At 54.9% G+C, this 23,180-nt stretch overlaps 1 protein-coding gene across 3 annotated transcripts in view; it reads left to right on the forward strand.

Moving 5' to 3' along the window:
• The window catches only part of OXSR1 (oxidative stress responsive kinase 1), a 78,405-nt gene that overhangs the window by 41,237 nt on the left and 13,988 nt on the right, over nt 1–23,180 (forward strand). For all 3 annotated transcript variants that reach the window (XM_044656692.1, XM_044656762.1, XM_044656634.1), the window contains exons 4-12: nt 1,773–1,914; nt 3,339–3,394; nt 8,785–8,894; nt 12,173–12,274; nt 15,175–15,308; nt 16,180–16,228; nt 16,371–16,436; nt 20,544–20,666; nt 22,749–22,784. In XM_044656692.1, coding sequence (XP_044512627.1) covers nt 1,773–1,914; nt 3,339–3,394; nt 8,785–8,894; nt 12,173–12,274; nt 15,175–15,308; nt 16,180–16,228; nt 16,371–16,436; nt 20,544–20,666; nt 22,749–22,784 — 818 coding nt within the window. The remainder of the gene's footprint in view (nt 1–1,772; nt 1,915–3,338; nt 3,395–8,784; nt 8,895–12,172; nt 12,275–15,174; nt 15,309–16,179; nt 16,229–16,370; nt 16,437–20,543; nt 20,667–22,748; nt 22,785–23,180) is intronic.

Here is a 23,180-nt window from a genome sequence, read left to right on the forward strand (position 1 = left end):
ACCCTGCCTTTTTATGGGTACCAGGAATCTGGCCCCCAGAGAGAGGGGCAATGAGAGAGACCGACAGACAGACGGAGACAGAGCCCAGGGGAGTGGAGCTGAGTCGCCTTCTTCCTTGCCACTGTGGCAGAGCAATGCACCTGCCATCTGTCCCTCATGGTCTTTCCCCCATGGCCTGCTGCAATCCCATTTTCAGGATTAAAGATCTTGTCTGAAACTCTGGGCTGTTTAGATCAATATTGAGTTTGCCTTTCTTTCACTTCTTTGGCAGACTCGTAAAGGTCTTGACTCTTTAAGGGCAAGAAGGAAATCAGGGTGGCCAGTGATTTGCCTCTTCTCATTGTGACTGCCAGGATCCCTTTTCCTGAAGGGAGACTCTGGGCAGGGCACGAGGAGAGACGAAGGCCAATGCCTGAGCTGGGGAGGGCCAAGCCAGATCTGAGCCGAACTTTCTCTTCTCGTTTGTGCCTGCTCTGTCACCCCTGCAAAGTTGCAGTTGTTCATGGAGAGACTTTGGTTCTTGGGCTGTCTGTGGGGAGCGACCAGGCGCTTGGGGATCATGCTTTTTGTTCAGAAATAGGGGCGCCCTCATAGTATTGACTGTCTTACCTGAATGTTCCTGCATTTTCAGCAGTGGCATTGCTTATAGACCGCTGACCCTCTCAGACAGTCTGTGTTGTTTGGGGGGCCCATTTGGGATTGTGGCTCCTAGGCCTCCCAAGCAAGCATTTCTGCTTTTAAAAGGCGGCCCTGGTGTCGTCTGAGGAGCCTGGTGTTGGTGGGTTTTTATGAGTTTGGGTCAGGTTTTGCAAGGAACTAGTGTTTGCCATCTCAGAAGTCCTGGCACTTGGGCAAGATAACCTTTAAGGCCTCTGCCAAATGAAATTCTGTGATTTGGGATTGCCCCTCCCCATCTCTGGGACAAGCCATGCCTCACCTCAGAAATGGGGGGGGGCCTGGCTTGTCTGGCTTCAGAGATCCTTTCCAGCTCCAGATTTACAGTGCCAGGAATGCTACAGTATGTGCTTTTGTTTCTTGGCCTTTTGTGAAAAGGAATGGCCCCCTTGTTCATTTGATTCTCTCCTGCCCCCCCTCCCTTATGGTTACCTTTCAGAGCTTGTAGATGCCTCTAAGACTCGCTTCCTGGAGCCTTTTGGCCAATGGAGTGTTCCCCTTATCAGTTCTTCCCTTGGACCTCGTCAGCAAGTTGTGGTGCTGGGCTTCTTTTTCATAATGCCATCCCTACCACAGTGAGCCTTCCTGCTAGACCGGCCTTAGCGTGGGATGTTGCTTTGGGGGGCTCTCAGCACCCCGTGGGAGGGAGGGCCCGAGCTTGTTCTTTTTAGTTAGGGGCTCCCTTCTCAGGGTGCCCAGGACTCGCCTCTGCATATCACTGAGCACGGTGTACAACGCCCCGAACCCAGACCGTCCTTAAGCATTTGTACTTCAGAGGCAGCCTCCCTCCTGAGCTGAACCCCGGCCCCCTGCCCAGCATGGACACGTTTCTGACCCCAAAATGGATTCGTTATTTTTGCTCTCAAACTTTCTTCTCTTTCCAGCGTTTGTGGAAGGAAATTGTCTTTGTATCTGCCTCCTACCAAGGATTGCCTTTTAAAACACATCTTGGATCCTGAGTGTCCGTCCTCCCTTGCTTCTGGCATGTTCTCTACTTCCTCAGGAATTGAATTTGAAAAGTAAAATAAATGTAATTTGGGTACGTCTTGCCCCTCAGGAGTGAAAGTTAATGGTGAAATGTCATCTGTCTTTATCAGGGTCTGTTCTGGACATCATTAAGCACATCATTGCAAAGGGGGAGCACAAAAGTGGGGTCCTCGATGAGGCCTGCATCGCCACAATTCTCAAAGAAGTGCTGGAGGGCCTGGAGTATCTGCATAAAAACGGACAGATCCACAGGTGAGTAAGAGACAGCTTTCTCATTCTGGGGAAAGACCCTCAAATAGGGTCCCTCAAGGCTAGGCCTGTGCCTCTTGGTCCAAACCTGCTGTATTTGCCTGAGTTTGGAGCCACCCTTCTCCCTGAGGCCTCCCCTGGCAGAGCAGAGATGCCAGCCCGTGGGGCCCCTTTCCTGGCCCGAGCTCGTCCGTCCTCTAGTTAGCCACAGAGCCGTCCTCTTGTCCTCTCCTCCGCCGAGCCCCGGGTTTGGGATGAGGAACGGCCTGTGTCCATTCACAGGAGAAGTTCTCTGGACACCTGCACGGCGGGCCTCCCAGCACGGCTCTGCATGTTGGACTTAATGAATGAGATGTTCTCAGATGGAAACACCGAGCCCCGCCTGCCCTGCCTGTGGAGAGCTCGGCCTGGCCATCCCGGAGCCATTTCCGACTTCAGGCCGAATTCCTTATTTTTCTTCCCAAAGTCTCCCTCTTCCTGGGCCCCAGTAGCCTCGCAGCTCCCTGCCCCCTGGCTCCCTCCCATGGCTCCGACTCTGACTCCCCCTCAGCCCTCCTTCTCGACTTCTTGGTTTCTCTAAAAGCCCACCTTGTGCCGGAAGCTCTGCTCGCTCTCCCCTCCTGCCGGGGCCTTTGCTCCATGGAGCGTCTCCTGTTTGTCCAGAATACTTTCTGTCTCCCCATTAGATTCTGAGCTCTGCAAGAGTGGGGACTGGGCTTGGGAGTGTTTGCCCCCTCTGTATTGCCAGTGCTGAGAAAGGGAGGAAGCAGCTTTCAGGAGGTGCTCCCGGGGTGCCAAGCGCTCTGTGGAGAAGGTGACTCCCAGAGAGCAGGTTCTTTGTTAGCCCCATTTTATAGTTGAAAAAACAGAGGCAGAGTTTATGTGACGTCCCCAAGATCAAATAGCTAGTCAGTGTCAGGCTAGATTTGAACTCAGATCTTCCAGATGCTAAGCCCAGGGCTCTGTCCACTGCTCCACCTAGCTGCCGGTGCCTGGACTGTAGTAGCTGTTGAATAGATGCTCGCTGACTGGACTGAACTTAATTTGCCCCACAAATCCAGTCTGTTGTCCAGTTTTGTTGGGTTTCGGTTGGATTTGGGTGCCCTCTTGGCTGGCTCTCCCTACTCCCCTCGGGGATGTTCACTGGCTCCCTGCCACCTCCAAAACCACTGCAAAGGCCCTGCTCGCCCTGGAGAGCCTTTGCTGACCCAACCCTGGCCTCCCTTCCTGGGCCTTCTTTGGCCATTTGCTGGCAAAAGTGACTGCAAGCCCAGAGCTCTACTCTCGTAGCTGCTCCAGGCTTCTTCGTGCCCCAGCCAAGGTGGACAACTGCCTGCACCCTCAGGGGACAGGGATGGACGGGGCAGGGCTTGTGTTCTTCTTTTGGAAGGGGTGCCCAGCGTTTGTCTCTGTCTTTGTTCACCCAGGGATGTCAAGGCCGGAAATATCCTTCTGGGAGAAGATGGCTCGGTGCAGATCGCAGGTGAGGCGACCTCCCTACCTCCCTCCCTCCCTTTCTCCGTCTCCCTGGGAAAGGAGGCGGAACTCCAGAGCCTGTCCTCGTGGGGTGCCGCTCCTGGCCTCCACTCCTGGCCTCCACTCCTGGCCTCCGCTCCTGGGTCCCATCGTGTGGCCCTGCTGCCTGCGCTTCCCTCTTGGGGGTGGGAGCAGCCGCCCTGCATTGCCCTGAAGTAAAGGACATAACAGCTCCATCCTGCGGTGTCTGGGGCCCCTCAAAGGATGTCTGAAGCTGTTGGGGGCGCTTCTTCTGGGGCGCCGTGGGGCTGCTGGCTCTGGGTGGCGGGCTCTTTGCAGGGGTGCGCAGGTGGGGTTTTTAAAGCGGAGACACCGTGCAGGAGAGGCCATAGCCAGGCCGTGGGGTGGGCAATTCTGAGAGCAGAGGGCGGCGGCGCCCACGCAGTGCCCGGAAGTGCAGAGGATGATGGAAAGTGCAGAGGCCATCGGAAAGATGGCGGGGTGCCCCGCGGAGGCCCCGGGCGCCTGTTTCCTCTGTTGTCCTCAAGCTGTGCTTAGACACGTGTGATCTTGTAGTGTCTGGAGCCGGTGCTCTGCACATACTTATCTGTATGCTTAAAAAAGGTCTGAGAGGCCATCCAAGGCCTCCGGGGAGTCTGGGAGGACCCAGCGTGGGCACATGTGAAGCTGCCGTGTGGCTGGAAGGTGCGTCCCACGTGGCCGCCCCCATGTCCCATGGACTCCCCGCGGCGTTCCCCGGCTGGGCTGTAAGGTGAGCCTGGTAAGGCTCGCTGAGACGAGCAGCCTCCGCCCGAGAGCTGAGCCCAGGACGGCCGCTGCCCTTCGATCGCCCTCCAGGGCCACTTCTGCTCGTGGCGCGCCTTCGCCATCGGGCGCGCCGTCCGAAGGTCCGCTGCCCAGCTTCCTGGGCAGTCAGCCGGATCGAAGTGGCCGCCCAGAGTCACAAGGCCGAGGGAGAGAGGAGAGCCCCATGTCAGAACGTCACGATGCCCTTCAGCACCTCACTTGTTCACTTTTGTGGGGGAACACATGGCACTTTGGGGGTGATTTAGTCACAAACGTTCGGGCATGAATTGTAACTGAATGTTTTCCTTTTTTTGCTCTAATTTTATGGAGATGTATATGTACGTACACACACACACACACACACACACACGTATATGTGTATAAATTTTTTTCTCTTGAAAAGCTTTGCTTTCTCAGAACTGTCATGTGATTTGGAGCCATTCAGCTCATCAAGACTTGTGGTAGAACCGGAACACCCAAGAGTCTCTGCGAGATTAAAGTAATGACGAGGCTGTGAATTCATCTTTCAGTTGGGAAGAAACTCTGTTTGAGCCACTTCCACACAGAGGAATTTTTCTTTTACAACCTTTCTGTTGCCCAAGTCCGTTCTGGAGTGAGGATTTTCGTGGCATCCTCCAAGTCTTCTGGTCGTCTGGTTTATTTCCTGGGAAACGCTGTCTTCGTGTGCCCGTCTAAGGGACCTGAGTCTTGTTCTGGGGGCTCTCCAGCATTCTGGGGTTCAGTCTGGACAGCAGGGGTAGGTGACATGGGAGCAGCATACCCAAGTCTGTAGCAGGGTCTTTCCCCAAGAATGGGAGACTCAAACGCCCTTCAATCCAGAAGTAAGAAAAGCATTTTATTTGAAGAAAAGGTTTATGGTGGTATAGTAGCCTGATGGCTGGGGAAGAGTGGGGGCTAATCAGGGATCCCTGGGGCTGCTGGACAAGCCTGGGGGCCGGTGGACAAGCCCGGGGCTGCTGGACAAACCCAGGGCCCCTGGACAATCCTGGGGTCTGCTGGACAAGCCCGTGAGGCAGTGGACAAGCCTGGGAACCAGTGGACAAGCCTGGGGGCCACTGGACAAGCCCGGGGCTGCTGGACAATCCTGGGGGCTTCTGGACAAGCCTGAGGGCTGCTGGACAATCCTGGGGGCCACTGGACAAGCCTAGGGACCAATGGATCAGCCCTGGGCCACTGGACAAGCCTGGGGGCTGCTGGACAAGCCCAGGGCCCCTGGACAATCCTGGGGTCTGCTGGACAAGCCCATGGAGCAATGGACAAGCCTGGGGACCAATGGACAAGCCTGGGGGCCGCTAGACAATCCCAGGGGCCGCTGGACAATCCCGGGGTCTGCTGGACAAGCCCGTGGGGCGATGGACAAGCCCGGGGACCATTGGACAAGCCTGGGGGCCGCTGGACAAGCCCGGGGCAGCTGGACAATCCTAGGAGCTGCTGGACAAGCTCATGGGGCGATGGACAAGCCCAGGGACCAATGGACAAGCCCGGGGGCCGCTGGACAAGCCTGGGGCTGCTGGACAATCCTGGGGTTTGCTGGACAAGCCCGGGGGCTAGGAGAGTAGCCTCTCTGGAGCAGACAGTGTGGAGTGGCAGCTTCCACGCACCGAGGACCAGGGTTGGCTAGTGTCTGGGGGTCAGGCTTGTCCCTTTCCAAATTCAGGAGGTGTGCTTGGGGGTTTGTGGCCACAGGGAGAAAGGAGCAGGCGCAGTTTGGGGGCTTCTCCTGGAATGCCAGAGGCCCCAGGGCGCAGGTTCCACGTTCTCCCATTGGCCACCGTGTAGAATGAGAACGTGGGTGGGAGGCATGCGGTACCCTGGAGGACCCCTCTGAGGAATTCATGCTGTCTGACGGTTGAAACACCGAGCCGATGCCCAGCGTAGACGTGGCAGAGCGGGCGAGCCATCCATTCACGCCTCCCGAAAGCTGAGACGGGGGGGTTTTGCCGGTGCCGGATGGCCCCTCGCTGCCCGCTGTCAGCCCGCATCCGAGGGAAGAGGCATTAAGTGTGCCGTGTGCCAGGCTCTCCGGCCGGGGCTGGAGCCTCACCACGATCCGTCTGTCACTTGGCCACACTCCTCCGGGACTTCTGGCATGGCGTTGGGGAAGCCTCCTCGGCCCAGGTGTTGGGCTTTGTCCTCAGCCTGCGCTCGCCTGGTCTGGAGGCTGGGGCCGCGAACCCCCAAACCTCCACCGAAGGGCGAGCTCAGCTCGGACATCTCACGCCTCCTCTGGCTGGCCATGCTGTGCCGCTTGTACAGGATCTCCCCCCATGGTGCCTTGGAGAGAGCTTGCCCTTCTTTTGGGTCGTCGTGGCCCCGGGTTAGCACAGTGTCTGGCACAGAGTGGGGCCTTATTGACTAACCCCAATCCCCATTTTACAGGTGAGAAGCTGAGGTGGAGGGTCGCTGGGGTCTCCCTCCCCTACCACGTGCCCCAGCACCGAGCCATCAAGGAGGAAGCTGGCTCGGCCATGGCTCTCCACATTGTCAGACGTGTTCAGTGCTGAGCCGCGTTTTAGAGTCCATATTTTTGGTTTTGAAGGGATGAAAGAAATGTAATTTGTTGTTCTTCATGGAACCGAGGCCCGAGCCTTGATCCGACGGACACCTGCAGAAGCGCCCGGGGCTAGCGAGACCCACTGCCACACGCCCTGACCTGGAGTGCAGGGGCGGAGAGCAGAGAGGCGGCCTTGCTCTGCAGGGGGGCTTTGGGACCACGGCTCTGTGCCTCAGTTTCCTTATCTGCAAAGCAGGGGTGGGTGTGAAAGCTGAGCAGAGCTCCCCTCCTCACAGGCTCCCTCCCACTTGTCGTCTGCGGGGACACGCACGTGTGCTGCTGGATTGGCTCGTTAGGACCATTTTTCAACGTGTAGATGATTAGTGGTTGTTTTTGAGGTTATTCTTTAGACTTTTCTATTAGAGTCAAAAGGAGATTTTGAGTAAGAGAAAGAGCTACAATAGGAGTTTTGCAATGTCTTTGCCTTTTCCATTCTTTGAGTATTGGGTCTTTAAAAGGAATTTGTGATTTTATTGGTGTTGGGCACTCCCGAGAACTCCCCTTCACCATTCATTTGGGCCCCCACATTCCTCGTTGGCGTGGAAGCTTTGGGGCTGTTTCTGCCCGGGCTGTTTGCCCCTCCTGAGGCAGCCTGGCACAGGCCTTCTGGGCAAAGCAAGCTGAAACCGCAGGGCAAGAAGCAGACGGAGGAGTTTTTGCCAATTTGACCTTCCTCGAACTCTGTTCCCGGCTGCCTTTTGGGGAGCCTCCAGAGTGATGGGCAGCAGTGGTGGGGAGAAAGGGGGCCGCCTGCCTCCTGGCTTGGCTTTTCCCTGTCCCGGTGGCTGGTGGTCTCGTGGTTGTCACCAGGCTCTGCACTATGGATGGGTCACAGTGGAACGGGGTCTCCGTCCCATCGGTAGGCGGCTCCCTGTCACAGCTAAAGCCAGGAGGGCTGTTTTCTCCCTGGGGCAGGACTGCCACGAGCCGACTGTGCAGAGGCTGGTCTCCCACCTCTATAGAGAAGCGACTGGGGGGCTCATTGGAGAGAGCCAGGTCTAGAGACAGGAGGTCCTGGGCTCAAATCTGGCCCCAGACACTTCTTCACGGTGTGACCCTGGGCAAGTCACTTAAGCCTCATTGCCTCGCCCTTCCTGCTCTTCTCTCTTGGAACTGATTCTTAGTATTGAGGGAAGAAAGGAGGAAGGAAGGAAGCCAGGCAGACCTTCTGGGATTGGAGGCATATTGTCGGTCACGCTGGATTACCCTGGTATTTTGTGGGGCCACTAAATCATTCTTCTCTCTTTTTAAGTGCTCAGAGGTTTTATTAGCATTTTAACACCAACTGGAAAATCTCTTTGGTTTGTTCGTTTTTAAAGAAAGTCCCAGAGTCTATGCTGGGTGCTTGCCATGGCTGGCTGCTGTGGGAGATCCCGAGGATTCTCAGGCATTGGCTCTGGCCCCTGGGAATGTACAGAATTGGAGTCACACCACAGGGGTTTGGTCCCCCCTTGAGGGGCACCAGCAGCCAGTGTGTTAGGAGGTCAGGGGGAGGCTGTGAGTGGAGCCCAGGGAGCGAGGAAGGACTTTCTTGAGGAAATGGACCCATGCTGGGCCTTTAGGGATGACCAGAATTTGGTTGGGTAAAAAACAGCAAAAGGTTGAACCGAGAGTGTGATGGAGGCTGTGCTGGAAAGGTGGGGGAGACTTCTGAGGGGCCAGCTGGCGAGTTTGGTCTTGTCCCCTTAGATAATGGGGAGCTGTGGAAGGCACGTGCTTGTGGAGAGATCGTATCAAGCCATATTTCAGGAGTGTAAGCTGGCAGCGAGTTGTATTGAGGGGAGAGCGAGAAAGAGAGCAGAGGAGTCAGGGAGGCCAGCCGCAAAGTTCTGATGGAAAACTGCACAGAAAGGCTGTTTGAGAAGCAAATGACTTCAGTCGAGATGGGTCTGAGATTTTGATAAGTCACCCATTCAGAAAGTGGGGCGCTCGGCTTTGTGGTTTGGGTTTTCTTTCTGTGCCCGGAGTCCTCGGTGGCCTTTTTTGACATGCTGTGGTTCTTTCTTCTATTTCAGACTTTGGGGTTAGTGCTTTTTTAGCAACTGGTGGTGACATTACCAGAAATAAAGTGAGAAAGACGTTTGTGGGCACCCCTTGCTGGATGGCACCAGAAGTTATGGAACAGGTAAAATCTATTTTTATACTTTTAAAAAGCAAGTCACAGTCTCCTTACCCGGCTAACTCAACATGCACATAAATCTTATTTTAAATAGTTTGGTGTCCTGAGATAGCTTTTTGGACATTGTAGCCATCTGAGGTAGCTGGGCAGTGGGCCTTGGGGCCACCTCCTTCCACATGCATTTGTGTCTGCTGAGCCTGAGGTACCAACATGCCAGTAATACAGACAGATAGTAAACGGACTCTGCCTCCCAGGAGCTGGCTACAACGTGCACTTGGAGAAGGAGAACTGAGGATAGATAGAGAAGGAGAGAGCATTGGAAGGCAGGACATGACCGTGGCACATGCTCTCAGGGGTGGAGACCTCGGAGATCTTTGGACTCCAGGGCCAACCTGAACAAGGTTTCTCACGCCTGAGCCGTGGTCCCCTCGCCTTTGCTCGAAGACCTCTGTGGAGAAGGCACCCCACTGCAAAGCAGCCCACTCCACGCCGGGCCGGCTCTGAGTGTTAGGAAGTTGTTTTTGACACCAGTCTAGATTTTAGTCTCTTCTAGCTGCAGGGCAGTGCAGCCAGTTCCTCTCCAGATCTTCAGGCTAGCTTTATGCCTTTGGTCCTCCTGAGTGGCCTCCTACAGCACTTCCCCTGGCCATCAGTGACCTTTTCTGAGGTCCCCCCAGAGGACTCCAGACAGGGCCCAGTTAGGAGAGAGGACAGTGGCCTCGAGTGGAGTAAGATGACCTGCTTTCACATCTTAGGTCTGCTTTTTATTATCCTTTTGGTACATTTTGTATTTGATTTTCTTTTATAACATTTTTACCGATATCTTTGGATTTTTGTTACCTTCGTTTCCCCTCCTTCTCTTCCCAGAGCCATTCCTTATAAGCAACATATAAGCCAAGTTTAAAGTTATATTCAGTATTCTACTTCCATAGGCTCTCACCTTTGCAAGGAAGGGAGGGGAGGTGTATTCTCATACTCCTTCTTTGGAGTGGAATCATGAGAAGACTTTGATGAACCACATTTATTGCATGCCTACTGTGTGCTAAGCTCTGGGGGTACAGAGAGAACCGGAAGATGGTTCCTGTCCTGGAGGAACTCACGGTCTAATGGGGAAACCCAAACAGATATGTACAGACAGGCTGTATTCAGGATAAATTGGAGAGAGCTAACCAAGGGATGGACTAGAATGACAAGAGGCTGGGGAAGGCTTCCTGTACAAGTCAGAGAGGAGGAGGGACAACACTCCAGACATGGGGGACAGCCTGAGAAAACGCCCGGCGTTCTTTCTCCCAAGTCCTCGGAATCGTGTGTGTGTGTGTGTGTGTGTGTGTGTGTGTGTGGCAGCTGCTTTACATCTTCTTCCCTTTTTTCAATCTTTTGGTTTTGTTCTGAGATTTCTTTTACGGTTATGGATTTGTCTGATTTGTTCTAGTTTGTGTCTCTTAAGCACCTTTTATCTGAACATCCTCATTGCCGATACACTGTAGCTGAAGCGCCTCACGCCGTGTGAAACGAGTGAGAGGCGAGAAATCTTGTGGAAGTCTTGACCGTCCCACCGAGGAGCTTGAACAAGTCAAGTCCCCTCCGTGGTGGTGGTTGAAAATCTCAGGTTAGGCTAGAGCCATCCGTCAGCAACGAAGAATAAAGACCAACAGGAGTGCCTGCGCTGGGTCAGATACTGTGCCAGACATGAGGGACTCCCTCAGTGGATAGAGAGCCAGGCCTAGAGAAGGAGGTCCAGTGTGGCCTCAGACACTTCCCAGCCGTGTGACCCTGGGCAAGTCACTTGGCCCCCATTGACCGTATTGCTCTTATGCCTTAGAACCAAAATATAGTTTTGAATCGAAGATGGAATGCAACAGGAAAGAGAGGCAGAGAGAGGAAGGAGGAAAGGTGGGATGAAGGGAAGGATGGATGGATCCAAGGATCCTTGGTTGGAGTAGGTGACATTCTAAGAGGAGAGACGACGGGGACATGTCCGAGCATAAACAAAATAAGTGTGAAGGGAGTCAGTACGAAGGAGCTGAGTGCGAGGGCTGGGGGAGAGAAGGCACTGCCTTCGGGGCCTCGGCAAAGGGAGGCTTCCCAGAGACGCCGGAGAAGAAGCCGGGCTGAGCAGGCAGTGCTTTCAGGCATGAGGGATGGCTGGTCAAAGGCCTGGAGCTGGGAGACGACTTGGGTGGCAGAGTGCAGAGGAGGCCTGGGCTGGGGAGCGGGGCGGGGGCCGGGCCGGAAGGGCTCTAAGACCCGTCCTGTGATGGGCAAAGTCTGAAATACTTCGAGCAGAGCCGTTTTAAGCAGGGAATGCCAGTTGTGTGACGGGTCGGGACGGGCCTCCTCCTCTTGGCCCTGGATTCCAAATGTGGGGGGCACATTTTTTATGCATTAAAAGAGAACAATTAGCAGGCTATAAACCAAAATACAAGATTAGATAATCCTGTTTCTAATTGGAAAAAAGACAAGGAGGGAGAGAGCAAAGGGGTGGCTTCTGAAATCAGAAAAGAGCCGTTGCCTCCCTCTAAGGGAGACCATGAGGGGGGCCGTCCTGGGCGGCTCCAGTGGGTCCTCTGAAGGCCGCTCGCTTCGGGCTTCCCACGTGGCCAGCACAGCCTGGGGGAGGCGCTCGGCGCCCTCCTCCCTTTGGGGTGTGTGAGGAGAGCGTGGCGGCGGCCTCGGACAGCAAGAGGGCGGTCTGGAAGAAGGCCGGACCGGGACTCCTCAGGTCCTTCCCAGCCCAGAACCGTTTGGTTCTAAATAAACACGAGACGAGGCTGCCGAGTTGTTCCTAACTAGCAGCACGTCTGTCTGGGAACGAAGATTCTGCTACAGGAGGAGCCTCCCTAGGCCCTGCCTCGGGGGCCCAGGGGCCCCGCTGGGGGTGCTGGGAGAGGTGGGGGTGAGACCTCGGGGGGCTCCCCGGCAGCTCTGACGCAGCGCGTGAGGGCAGGGGGCCCCTGGGAGCCTCTGCCCTTGTTGGAGGTAGAAGAGGTTCGGCTCGGTCACCGGAAGAGCTCGCCTTCTGCGGGGGGCCCTCCCTGGGGCCCTGAAACCCCTTGGGGGGGCACCCGAGGTGGGTGGGGGTGGGGGCAGGGCCCCGGGGAGGGAGGTTTCCTTTTCTGATGGAGACGAGAGGCAGCAGCCGGCCTGCTCCAGGCCTCGCTGGAGGCATTCGGGAGGTAGCCGAGGTGAAGAGGAGCCGGTGGTCCAGGGGGGCCTCCGTGCCTGCCCACTGCAGCCCGGCTCCCTCGGGACGCCTCCCATGACGCTCCTCTTCTTCTATTTAGGTCCGCGGCTACGACTTCAAGGCCGACATCTGGAGCTTCGGAATCACCGCCATCGAGCTGGCCACCGGGGCTGCCCCCTACCACAAGTACCCGCCCATGAAGGTGAGCCCCCCCCTCCCCCCCCCAGGCCTCCTCTGGGGCCCCCGCAAAGGCGCCAGGCTGGGGCTGCGCTCCAGGCCCCTCCCCCACGGGCCCTCGAGGAGCCTCAGGGTGGCCGCCCAGTGGCAAACCTAGCATCAGACCGACCGTCCCCGGGGCCGAGGGGCCAGGACGGCGGCCTGCGGGAGACCTCGGCTCCGTGACAGCTCGGGCAGCCCCCCGGCCGCACCCAGGCCAGAGAAGGGACCCAGGCCGGAGGCGGGACCGTGGGGCCGGGACCATGGAGAGCTCCAGCGCTGGAGCCCAGCCGGCCTGCTGGGATGAGTCAGGAAGAGCCGAGTTCCGATCTAGCCTCAGACATGACCAGAGGATGGAACACGAACCATCTGTCACAGTAGAGTCCCAACACTTCAGAACCAGAATGGGACAAGTTATGGGTTCGAGTCCTGCTGCAAAATATGTTTGAGCTACAGGCTGTTCCTTTCCCATTTGTAGGGGTCCCAACAGGCGGGCCCTGGATTCGCCGTTGTCCGGTCCTTTGTGGAAAGCAGGACTTGAGCCGAAGAGCGCTCGCTGTCCTGAGGGAACACCAGACACCCAACGAAGGAGTTCTCTTTGCACATTTTGCTTTTTAGAAGTCTCTTGAACCCCAGCTGGAGCGGAAGCCCCGGTCACCAGGCTCCGGCCCCCAGCTGGGACCACACGGGCACAGACTGGGCCAAAGACTGCTCATGGGGTGGGCAGGAAAGCTCAGGAGAGGATGAGGCGATGGGGCCAAGTGACTCACCCAAGGTCATGCTGCTGGGACGTGTCTGGGGCCAGATTAGAACCCAGGACTGCCCGTCTCCAGGCCAGGCTCTCTGTCCCCCGAGCCACCCAGCTGCTTGTCCAGATGATGGAATTTTAAAAATTGTTGCAAACAGGGTGGCTGGTGTTGGGGGAGTCCTGGGGTACCTTAGACCTGGGGTTCATCGATGGAGGGAGCTCCAGTGAGCACCTCCGTGTGGTCAGTCAGGCTCCCAGGCAGAGCCAGGAGGCAGCACCTCCTCCTTCCCCCGCCAGCCAGCCTGAGCTTCCTCTGACCTCCTGGAGGCCCAGGAGAGGCTCCATCTGGGCAGCCCCAAGAGCAGCCTCCCTTGTGGATCGGCACCGTCCCCGCCGGGCTCCTTGTGGATCGGCACCGCCCGTGCCCGGCTCCTCGGCCTGCTCTCCTGCACCCGCTGTGGCCGGGCTTACAGATGCCCTTGTTCTTGCCACCATGTCCAGGGGCAGCTCCTCTGGCTTCAGGACGTGCGGGCTGCCCGCTCCCTCGGGCTCGCCCCGTCTCTGGGGTTCTGCCCCGGTGCAGGCCGCCTTCCCTTTGCCCCTGGACTATAGCAGGAGCCGCTGGGAGGTGGGAGCTTGGCCTGCCTCAGGCCTGGCCTCCCCTCTGTTCAGGCACTGAAGGGACCGTCCGAGTGGCCGCTCTGACCAGGCCGGCCCCTGCTCGGGTGCCGGTGGTCCCGTCCCCCCCATGATTCAACAGGAAAGGCTCTGCTTGGCCTTCAAGGCCCTCCTCCCTTTCGAGGCTTCTCCCGCGTCACTCCCCGACCCTTGCTGTCCCCAGGCCGGGGGCGGCCTTCTGGCTCTTCGTGGGCACAGTGCGACGTTGGTGCTTCATTATCTGCCGGACGAACGTGCCGGGTGGGTCCGCCGCCCCCTGCCCCCGGGACCCTGATGGGAGCGGCCCAGAACCTGCTTCCGGCCCAGCCCCTGCCGGTGCTGCTGAGGGGAGAGTCACGGAGGGGCCGTCGGAGAAGAATCCTGGCCAGCGCTCATTGGAGCCCGCGGGGCCCGGCCCCTCTCCTGGGCGGCGCAGACTTCAGAGACAGAACTTGAACTCGAGTCCTCCTCACTCCAGGACCAGCTCCCTGTGGGCTACTCTGGCCGCCTGCCTCCTGCCCCGGTCGCAGCCTGGCCGGAGTCGGGCCTCGTGCTGGCCGTCCCTTGACCAGGACGGCGAGGAGACGGGGAGCCTCGATGTACGAGAGTGGAAGCGAGACGGCGCCCTTCCGGTGTGCGAGAAGCCACCCCGCAGCGAGGAGGCGGCCGCGTGGAGTTTGGGCCGATGGGGAGAGGCGGCCGGGAAGGTGCGTCTATCCAGAAAGGGAAGGCGCTTCCGAGCGGCCACGTCGGGGCCGTCCTCCGGGGCCTCTTCTCTGGCTTGGTTTCTGGAAAGAGGACGCTGTCGCGGCACCAGGAAGCGCCCGGGCCGGTCCTCGTTCTGTCTGGGAGAGGCCCCGGAGCCGCCGGCCGCGCCGAGTCGCCAGAGCTTCATCCGAGCCAGGATTGGCCTCTGCCGCTAAAATCCCTTCCTTGGAGCCCCGGCGGATGGCCAGAAATGTGCCTTGTTCGGGGCTTCCCGAATGGTCACTTTAAAATCCTGGTCCCCCGGCCGCGTTCTCCGGCCTTGTCCTGGAAGCCCCGCCGGGCCCTGCTCGGGAGACGGCCTGGTGCTTCCTCGGGCTCGGGCTCGGGCATGATGGTTCACAGGGTTAGGGGGAGGCAGGAATGGACGGACAGGGAAACCCAGCCTCCCTCGAATGGGAGAATTTATTCAGAATTTCCCCAAAATGAGGTCCAAAAGAACTTTTGGAGACCGGGCCATTTGCGAGTGGGGACTGTTGGCGTGGAGTCTGCCGTCTCGGCAGAGCCAGGCTTGGAGATGGGAGGTCCTGGGTTCGAATGTGGCCTCAGACACTGCCGAGCCGTGTGACCGTGGGCCGGTCACCAAACCCCCATTGCCTGGCTCTTCCTGCTCTTCTGCCTCAGGACCGATAGACAGCCGTCATTCTAAGGCAGAAGGTGAGGCTTGGAAAACATGGATGGTTCTTCTGAAGTTATAACGGACTCAATTCTTTCAGGTCCTGATGCTGACGTTGCAGAACGACCCCCCTTCTTTGGAGACTGGAGTTCAGGACAAAGAAATGCTGAAGAAGTATGGAAAGTCCTTTAGAAAAATGATTTCATTGTGCCTTCAAAAAGATCCCGAAAAAAGGTAAACGAAGCCCCAGAAAGATTCTCCTTGTGGAATTCTTAGACTTTGGAAGGTGTTTGTACGTCCACATTCACCTGTGCGCACACACACACGCACACACACACACACACACACGCACACACATGTGTGCACACACACAGATTTGGGCAGGCTAGTCCTGTAGCTCCCCTCCAGGGCCTCATTATGTGAGGGGGCCGACCCTGCAGTGGACTTGGGCCCTCACATTCGGGGGTCCCCCTAGCGGCCCAGGCCTGCCCACTCAGAGAGGGTCTGCACAGCTGCAGGAACTCTGAGCTGGCGTCGGGACGGAGGGGCTCGAGGTCTTGTGTCCGAGAACCGGCATCCTGGCTCGGGTCAGCCGGCCCAGGAGATGCAGTTCTCCCGTTCGAGAATGACGGCGCTCTGCTAGAAGTGCCCGCCGGGGCCACAGAGACGGACCGTTAAGCGAGGCCGAGGGCACTGCGCCCGGCTGCCCAGACTAGAGATGAACAAGGAGGCCGTCGGGTGCCTCCGGAACACGGGGCGCAGCGGCTTCTGCAGGCCCCGGCCTCTCCGACTCTCCCTCCCCGTCACTCAGGGTCTTTGGGCAGGAGCGCTTGTGGTGGGCCCACGGGGCGAGGCGGGCACGGTGGGGCCTTTACAGCCGCCGCGGCCCAGGGCGCGTCCTCGCCACGTGCTGCCCCCCGGCCCGGGGAAGAGAGCGATGCAGAGGGAGGGGCTGTGTCGGGCCGGGCAGCCCCGGGATTCGGGGCGTCCTTCGTTCTGCTTTCCTGCCGGGCTCGGGCCGAGCTTCGTGGGGACACGAGGGGCCCTTCTTTTGGCCGGAAGGCGGGAATCTGCTCACGTGATTTGCCCTCCCGTCTCGTTTTAGACCCACGGCAGCCGAACTGTTAAGACACAAGTTTTTCCAGAAAGCCAAGGTAGGAAAGGCGCACTCTGGTTGTAGCGGGGGTTGTTCCTCCCTTCATCGGGGTGGGGGCTGGGGATCCCCCATCTCTGCATGACAGGCTTCCCCTGGAGGGGAAAAGGAGGGATTCTAAAAGTCTCTCCTTTCCCTGCTAGAATAAAGAGTTTCTCCAAGAGAAGATGCTTCAGAGAGCGCCCACCATAACCGAGAGAGCTAAAAAGGTGAGTGGGGCGGGCGGCCCATCACGTCTCGCACAGCAAATGCCGGTGGAGAGGCAGGGCGGATCCCCGGGCCGAGGGAGGCCCAGCCTCGTCTGGGCCGCTCCGCACGGTGCCCGCGGATGGGGCGGGCCGTGAAGGCGGCCGGGCTGGTCCCTCTCGCCCCGCCGGGCTGCTCCTTCAGCCTTCCGTTGCGTCGCTGCTGCTGCTGCGCAGGCCGCCGAGCTTCCCCACCAGGAGAAGATGGTTCAGGCTCAGCCGTTAGGCCTGGGGTGGGCTGGCCGAGGCCGAGGCCCGAGGAGCGCCCGCCGTGGGACAAGACGTGGGGAGGGCTCGTTGGGCCGCTCCTTGGTGGGCCGGAAAGGCTCCAGGAGTGCCTGTAAAGGAGCCGGCCGTGGAGGCCGGAGCAGAAGGAGCGAGAAGCCCGCCGGCTCCCTTACGGAAATCCGCCTGCTCGGAAAGCCCTGCTGGCCGGGCGGAGGCCGTGGGCTCGCGGCGGGGATCTGAGGGCGCCCCGTGGGCCGGGCTCGCAGGGCCTTTTCTGGAGGCCTGCTTGGCCGCCCCGGGGCCCCGCGGCCGGCTCGCTCACTCTCGTCTGACTCGGCGGCTCCACGGGGGTGTTCGGGGCAGATACTGGAGGGCTTTGCCATTCCCTTCTCCAGTGCCGTGTCTGTTGCTCTGCCTCTCTCGAGGCCCTCCATGCGTACCACTGATCTCCGTTCTCTTGGCCGGGGCCTCGCCCGTCCACATCTGCCCATCTGGACTCTGGTACCACGAGAGGGCCCTCCCGCTCCATGGAACCGTCTCTCTTTCTGGCCTTTATTCCACGGCATTGATGAGCCCCTTAACTAGGACCTCGCCTGGCTCCCCGGGGTGCGGCGCCGCCCCTTCTTCCTCTGCCGGCGGAGCTGTTAGTGCTCTCGGGGGGGCAGCGCTGCGCTCCAGACCCCCCGATTGTCCTCGCGTCCGGCCCGCGGTTCTCCACGACCTCCTGGAGCGCTTCTCCGGCATGCTGGGCGAGCGGCCCCTCGCCAAGAGGAGGGAAGAGCCGGGCCTCGCGGGGGGAACCAGGCTGGCCCTGGCGGCCTGCACCCTTTCCTCTGGCTTCATGGCCGTCCCTCTCACAGGACCTGCAAGAATTTTGCCAAGAATCCAAGTGAAATTCCCTGCCCTCGAGCTTGCGGACCCCAGTGGGTTCCCCTGACCATCGTGTGGCCCGCCAGGAGCTCCCCGGTTCTCCCCCATCCGAGAAGGCTCAGGCTTCTGCTGCTGCTGCTGGGCTGAGCAGGGGTGGCTGGTGGCCGTGGCAGCTTCCCCGAGGACTTCATCCACCAGAGCCCCAGAGGTGGAGAGGGAGGGGTTATTGCACAGGAAAGAGAGAGAGGAGGCCTCTGAGGCCCATAGAAATGAAATGGCAGGACTCGAACCCAAGTCTCCCGCCGCTGAGTCCAGTGCCCTTTCTATGATATCACACTGCTCTTCAGGGTTATAGACACTGACAAATTCCTACCATTCCCACGTAGTGGAGTAAGCCAACTGCCTTTTGCTATTGATGATGGCTTGTGCCTAAGAACTGGGAAAATCAGGTAAAAAACATTTGTTTAGTAAGATGGGCTGTTCTAGAGAGGAGAGTTTCAGGACAGGATTGAGAATCTAATAAAAAGAATTTTGAAGGCAGGGAATGTGGCTTTCTCTGAGAGATCTTTAAAAGTCTGATGAAAATTCTTACAGAAGAACCTTTATTCATGTGTAGGAATTTTTCTTCTATGGATAAAAATACCTTAATCCAATGGTTTTCTAACTTCATGTATATAACATTGCCCCCTCTTTTTTTTAACCAAAAAAATTTTTTCCCCATTTTTCTTGGGAGGGGGAAGGAAAGAAAGAGCGAGATGGGGGAGAGGGAGAAAGAAAGAGGAGAGAAGGATCACCTCTTTGTTGGAGATGATGTCAGTGGGCCCCGAGATGAAGAGAAGGCAAACGGAGGGAGATCACATCAAATGGCTTCGATTTCCCCAATTTTCTGTAGGGAGTGAGCTAAGGAGTCAATCAGGGAGGCCCAGTTGAGGTTGGACTATCATGAATGGGTAACATGCGCAGCCGGCATTGTTGTTACACTTCCTTTCTCTGCATTGAGGAGATCGTGAATGAGATTGGAGGAGGTGGACGGTGGGAGGGCTCTAAGGCTTAGAGAACTTGCCTGCTGCTCACTAGAGGGAAGTTGTTTTTTCTAGATTTGGCTTTTTTACCTTGAGTTCTCATATTTCCTCCATAAACTGAATCTATCATCTTTGCTTGTGTTAGTATTATTTGCTCCAGTGAAGTATCTCTTTAAATTAATTATGTATTTATCCATCACAAATGGGTGTTATCTCACTTACAAATGAACCAATAAGATCAATCAGTAAATATTTATTAAGCACCTACTATGTACCACTGTGCTTCAGATACAAAGTGCTAGGGCAAACAGAGTCTTGAACTCACAGTGAGCTTACAGTCTAATAGGGGAGGCAACATGCAAACAGATCTATACAAACAAGATATATATAGGAAAAATAGGAGATACTTAATAGGGGGAAGGCAGTAGAATTAATTTTTAGTTCTTTTTTTTTTTTTTTTAATTTTTTTTAAACCCTCACCTTCTGTCTTGGAGTCAATCCTATGTATTGGTTCCAAGGCAGAAGAGCAGTAAGGGTAGGCAATGGGGGTCAAGTGACTTGCCCAGGGTCACACAGCTGGGAAGTGTCTGAGGCCGGATTTGAACCCAGGACCTCCCGTCTCTAGGCCTGTCTCTCCATCCACTGAGCTACCCAGCTGCCCCCAATTCTTAATTCTTAGAGAGGAAGGGAAAGACTTCTTGTACAAGATGAAATTTTGTTGGGACTTAAAGGAAGCCAGTAGGTGGAGACAAGGAGGGAGAGTGTTCAGGCATGGAGTACAGCCAGAAAAGATGCTCAGAGCCAAGAGATGGAAGAGTCAGGAGACCAGCGTCACTGGATTGAAGAATACGTATTGTGGGGTAAAGTGTAAGAAGACTGGAAAGACAGGTTACAAATTGCTTAATGCCAAACAGTGTTGAACATTTGATCCTGGAGGAGATACAAGGCTACTGGAGTTTGTTGAGTGGGCTATGACATAGTTGGACCCGTGCTTTAGAAAAATCACCTCTGGAGCCGAACGATATGCGGATTAGAATGGAGAGAAATAGGCTTGAAACAGATCAACTCACCAGCAGGCTATCACAGAAAGTTCAGATCAATATTAATTTAGTTACTGAAAATTTTGAGCAATTATAACCATTTCCAAGTTAGTCCATTTTTTATAAAGTTATAGTAGTCTTGGAATTATTATACTTGTTTTCCTGTGCTTACCAAAATAAGTGACATTGAGAATATAATTGAAAATATGATGGTCCTTTTAACTTTGACACAAAAATTGTTTAAGTTTAGACACTTCATATGTAGCAATGTGTGTCCTGAGCCCAGGGTGACTGGTAGGCTGATGGCAAATATACCAAGTGCCCATTCCATTTTAACCTCATTTGTATGTCCAGAATCATTACAGAATGATTGTATGGATGAATCGACTATTGTTGGAACAAATTTCATGAGTTAGTTTTACTTTTGTAGGCTCTGATTTGAAGTTTATTTTCATTTTTTTAAATAAGGGCATGTGTTTATGCAGGAGTTGTAGTTGGAAGTATCTAGGAATTTGGGACCATTGCTTTATTCCCTTACCCCATCCTCCCTGGGGTCTCAGAGGTCCTTCCTCCTCTCCCTATGGTGGGAGACAAACACCCCACATCATGGAAAGTGCTGTCTTCATATGTGGTCATCCAAGTTGTTTTGGATAAAGTCCAAAGTCCTTCACCAGGGTTATACTCAAAGCATTTCTAGCTTAAGAATGTGAAGCTAGCATAGCTTCTGAGGATCTAGGAACCCCGTCATAGCATGAGAAGGCAACATAGAAAGATGTTGATGAAGGCAGAGAAAATACCTACCCAAAGAATGCATTGGTATAAGGAAAAGGAATCGGCTGATTTTGTCCTCTTGGAGGACTCGTCAGTAAATGTTCAACAGGAATAACAGTGTCTTCTTTTTCTGCCATCAGGTCCGGAGAGTGCCAGGCTCCAGTGGTCGGCTTCATAAAACAGAAGATGGTGGCTGGGAGTGGAGCGATGATGAGTTTGATGAAGAAAGTGAAGAAGGGAAGGCGGCCATCTCACAGCTCAGGGTAAGGAGATGCCATCTTTGGGTCTCCTAGATCTTTTTTTGGAGGCATGGCTTCTCGGCTGAAGAATATGACTTGGAGAATGAGATCATGCTCTTGGGTTCCTTTTCTAGCCTCAAAGTTTAAAATAGGGTGAGTACTGTAAGGGTTAAATTAGGAGTTTTGACAAAAGAAGAGAGCAGCTTTTAAGAATTTAAGTTTTAATGAAAATAGAGTAGAGTTGTAAATTAATATTATCCCTTTAAGCCAGAGGAAAGAAAACTTCTAGCAACTTTTAACAATTAACAATTTAGTTTAATTAAAATAGAGATAATAGAAGAATATAGTAAAATGAATATAGTAAAGGAGAGAAATATAGAGAAGAGGTCGAGAAAGAAAATTTCCTAATGTCTATACTAGCCTATAATACCTATCACTAACTATTATGACCTAAAACTGCTTATATCTACCTGTAACTAACAACCACCCCACAAAGTTCCAATCTAGTCCATCCCAATCAAAACGAACTGTGATGTGGGTGAAAGAAGGAGGACTGGGGGATGATGATGGGAGAAAGGAAAAAGGAAGGGAAAAGGATGGGAAGGAAGGTAGCTGGGGTAGCCGGTCCCCAGCCCCCAACCCCTGGTGGGGAAATTGACCCAAGCCCTTCAGAGCTCAACAAAGTTTAAGCTACTCTTTAGGGGTAGAATAAGCTGGGTTTATTTAGGTTAGGAAAGGGAAAAGGTCTGGGGTAGCTATGTCGGGACCAAGGCTCTCCTCGGTTTGGGGAAAAGGTGCCCTTCTCCAAAAAAAGCGCCGAACACTTTCTTTTATACTTTCTCAGACACCTTCCACAAAGGAAGTGGAATGTGTCTGAGGAAGTTGTAGGGAGTCCTGGGACATGTAGTCTCCCAGGACTCAGAACATTTTAAAACGCACACAACCCAATCAGTGTTTAATCCAACCCCAATTAGGTCTGCCAACAAAGACCAGCCACCTTCCAAAAAGTTCAAGAAATAAAAAAAACAACTAACAGCCCAAACCCAAAGCCAAAAGGCCCTCTCAGTAAGCTCAGGCCCACCTTTATATTTCAACAACTAAAGGCCAACCACCAACCCAACATACTCCCAGCAGCCAACTTCCCTGCAACTGTCAACACCTGACAGCCCAAAATGACAGCCTTTTATACCTTTTTCTAACCTTCCTTCCTGTCTCTCTCCTTCCTGTCACTCTGGGATGGTTAATCCCTACAATCTTTATGGTAAGAAGACCTCCAGGTCCCCCATTAAATTAAAAAAAAAAAAAAAAAAAAGAATATAAAGAGTTCCTTTTTACAGTACTAGTCTTATAGAAAAAGTCTTTTCAGGCATAATATCTAAAGTTCATACTATCTAAATCTGGGTAGCCCATCTAGCTAAGTGGATGTTCCTCACTTACATATGGCTATTGAATATCATTCCAAAGGAGCAAATGGTATCCATGTTTGTGCTGGAAGAATCATGGCAGGGGGCAGCTGGGTAGCTCAGTGGATTGAGAGTCAGGCCTAAAGACGGGAGGTCCTAGGTTCAAATCCAACCTCAGACACTTCCCAGCTGTGTGACCCTGGGCAAGTCACTTGACCCTCATTGCCCAACCCTTACCACACTTCCACCTAGGAGCCAATACACAGAAGTTAAGGGTTTAAAAAAAAAAAAAAAGAAATCATGGCAGCCCGCCCAGGTCTGTCCTCCTTGGGCAGTTGCTGTGGGCCAAAGTTCTTTTAGACCAGGGATTCCCAAACTCTTTTGGCCTACTGCCCCCTTTCCAGAAAAATATTACTTAGCGCCCCCATCACATACTATCACTGCCCCCAAATGCCCCTGTGGCCATTATCACCTTCCTGGATCGCTGCAGCACCCACCAGGGGGCGGTGGCGCCCACTTTGGGAATCGCTGCTCTAGATGTTCGATGGTGACCTTGATATTTCTGGAGTCCTTCCCTTTCTGTTTTCACTGTTGATGACTCCATAATGGAGCTCATTCATGTGTTGGGTTCTCTGAGCTAAAGGGAAACAACGTGCCCTGTTCTAGAATAATGTTTGTTTTTTGTTTTTTATTTTCTTTTTAGTCTCCTCGAGTAAAGGAAACATTAACCAATTCTGAGGTAAGTTGGCTTGGCCAAACTGAGCCCCAAACATCACGTTCCCAGGATGCCTTTGCCGTGTTTTCCAAACTGGCTTTGTGCTTCAAAGGAGGGCCCTAGCGGAGAGCTGGCAGTGAAGCCTGTCCTGAATTAGGCTGGAGACCCTTAGCTGAGGCCTCTTGCTGACAGGGACAGAACCCTGTCCTTTGGGCTGCCTCTTGGAGCGAGTGTTGCCCCAGCTTTAGTCCACCTACGGAGCTGCTGTATTTTGGCCCTTTTGGGGCACCCGAGGCCTCCTAATCCCTGCTTCATGGCACAGAAAACTGACGTTGAGGCCCCTCGTTCTGTCCAGTTGGCTTATTTTTTCCTCTTTTCCTTCATTTGCTTTGTTACACTGTAATGAATCTGGAAGATTAG

This window comes from Gracilinanus agilis, chromosome 1, assembly GCF_016433145.1.
Source record: "Gracilinanus agilis isolate LMUSP501 chromosome 1, AgileGrace, whole genome shotgun sequence".
Taxonomy (NCBI): domain Eukaryota; kingdom Metazoa; phylum Chordata; class Mammalia; order Didelphimorphia; family Didelphidae; genus Gracilinanus; species Gracilinanus agilis.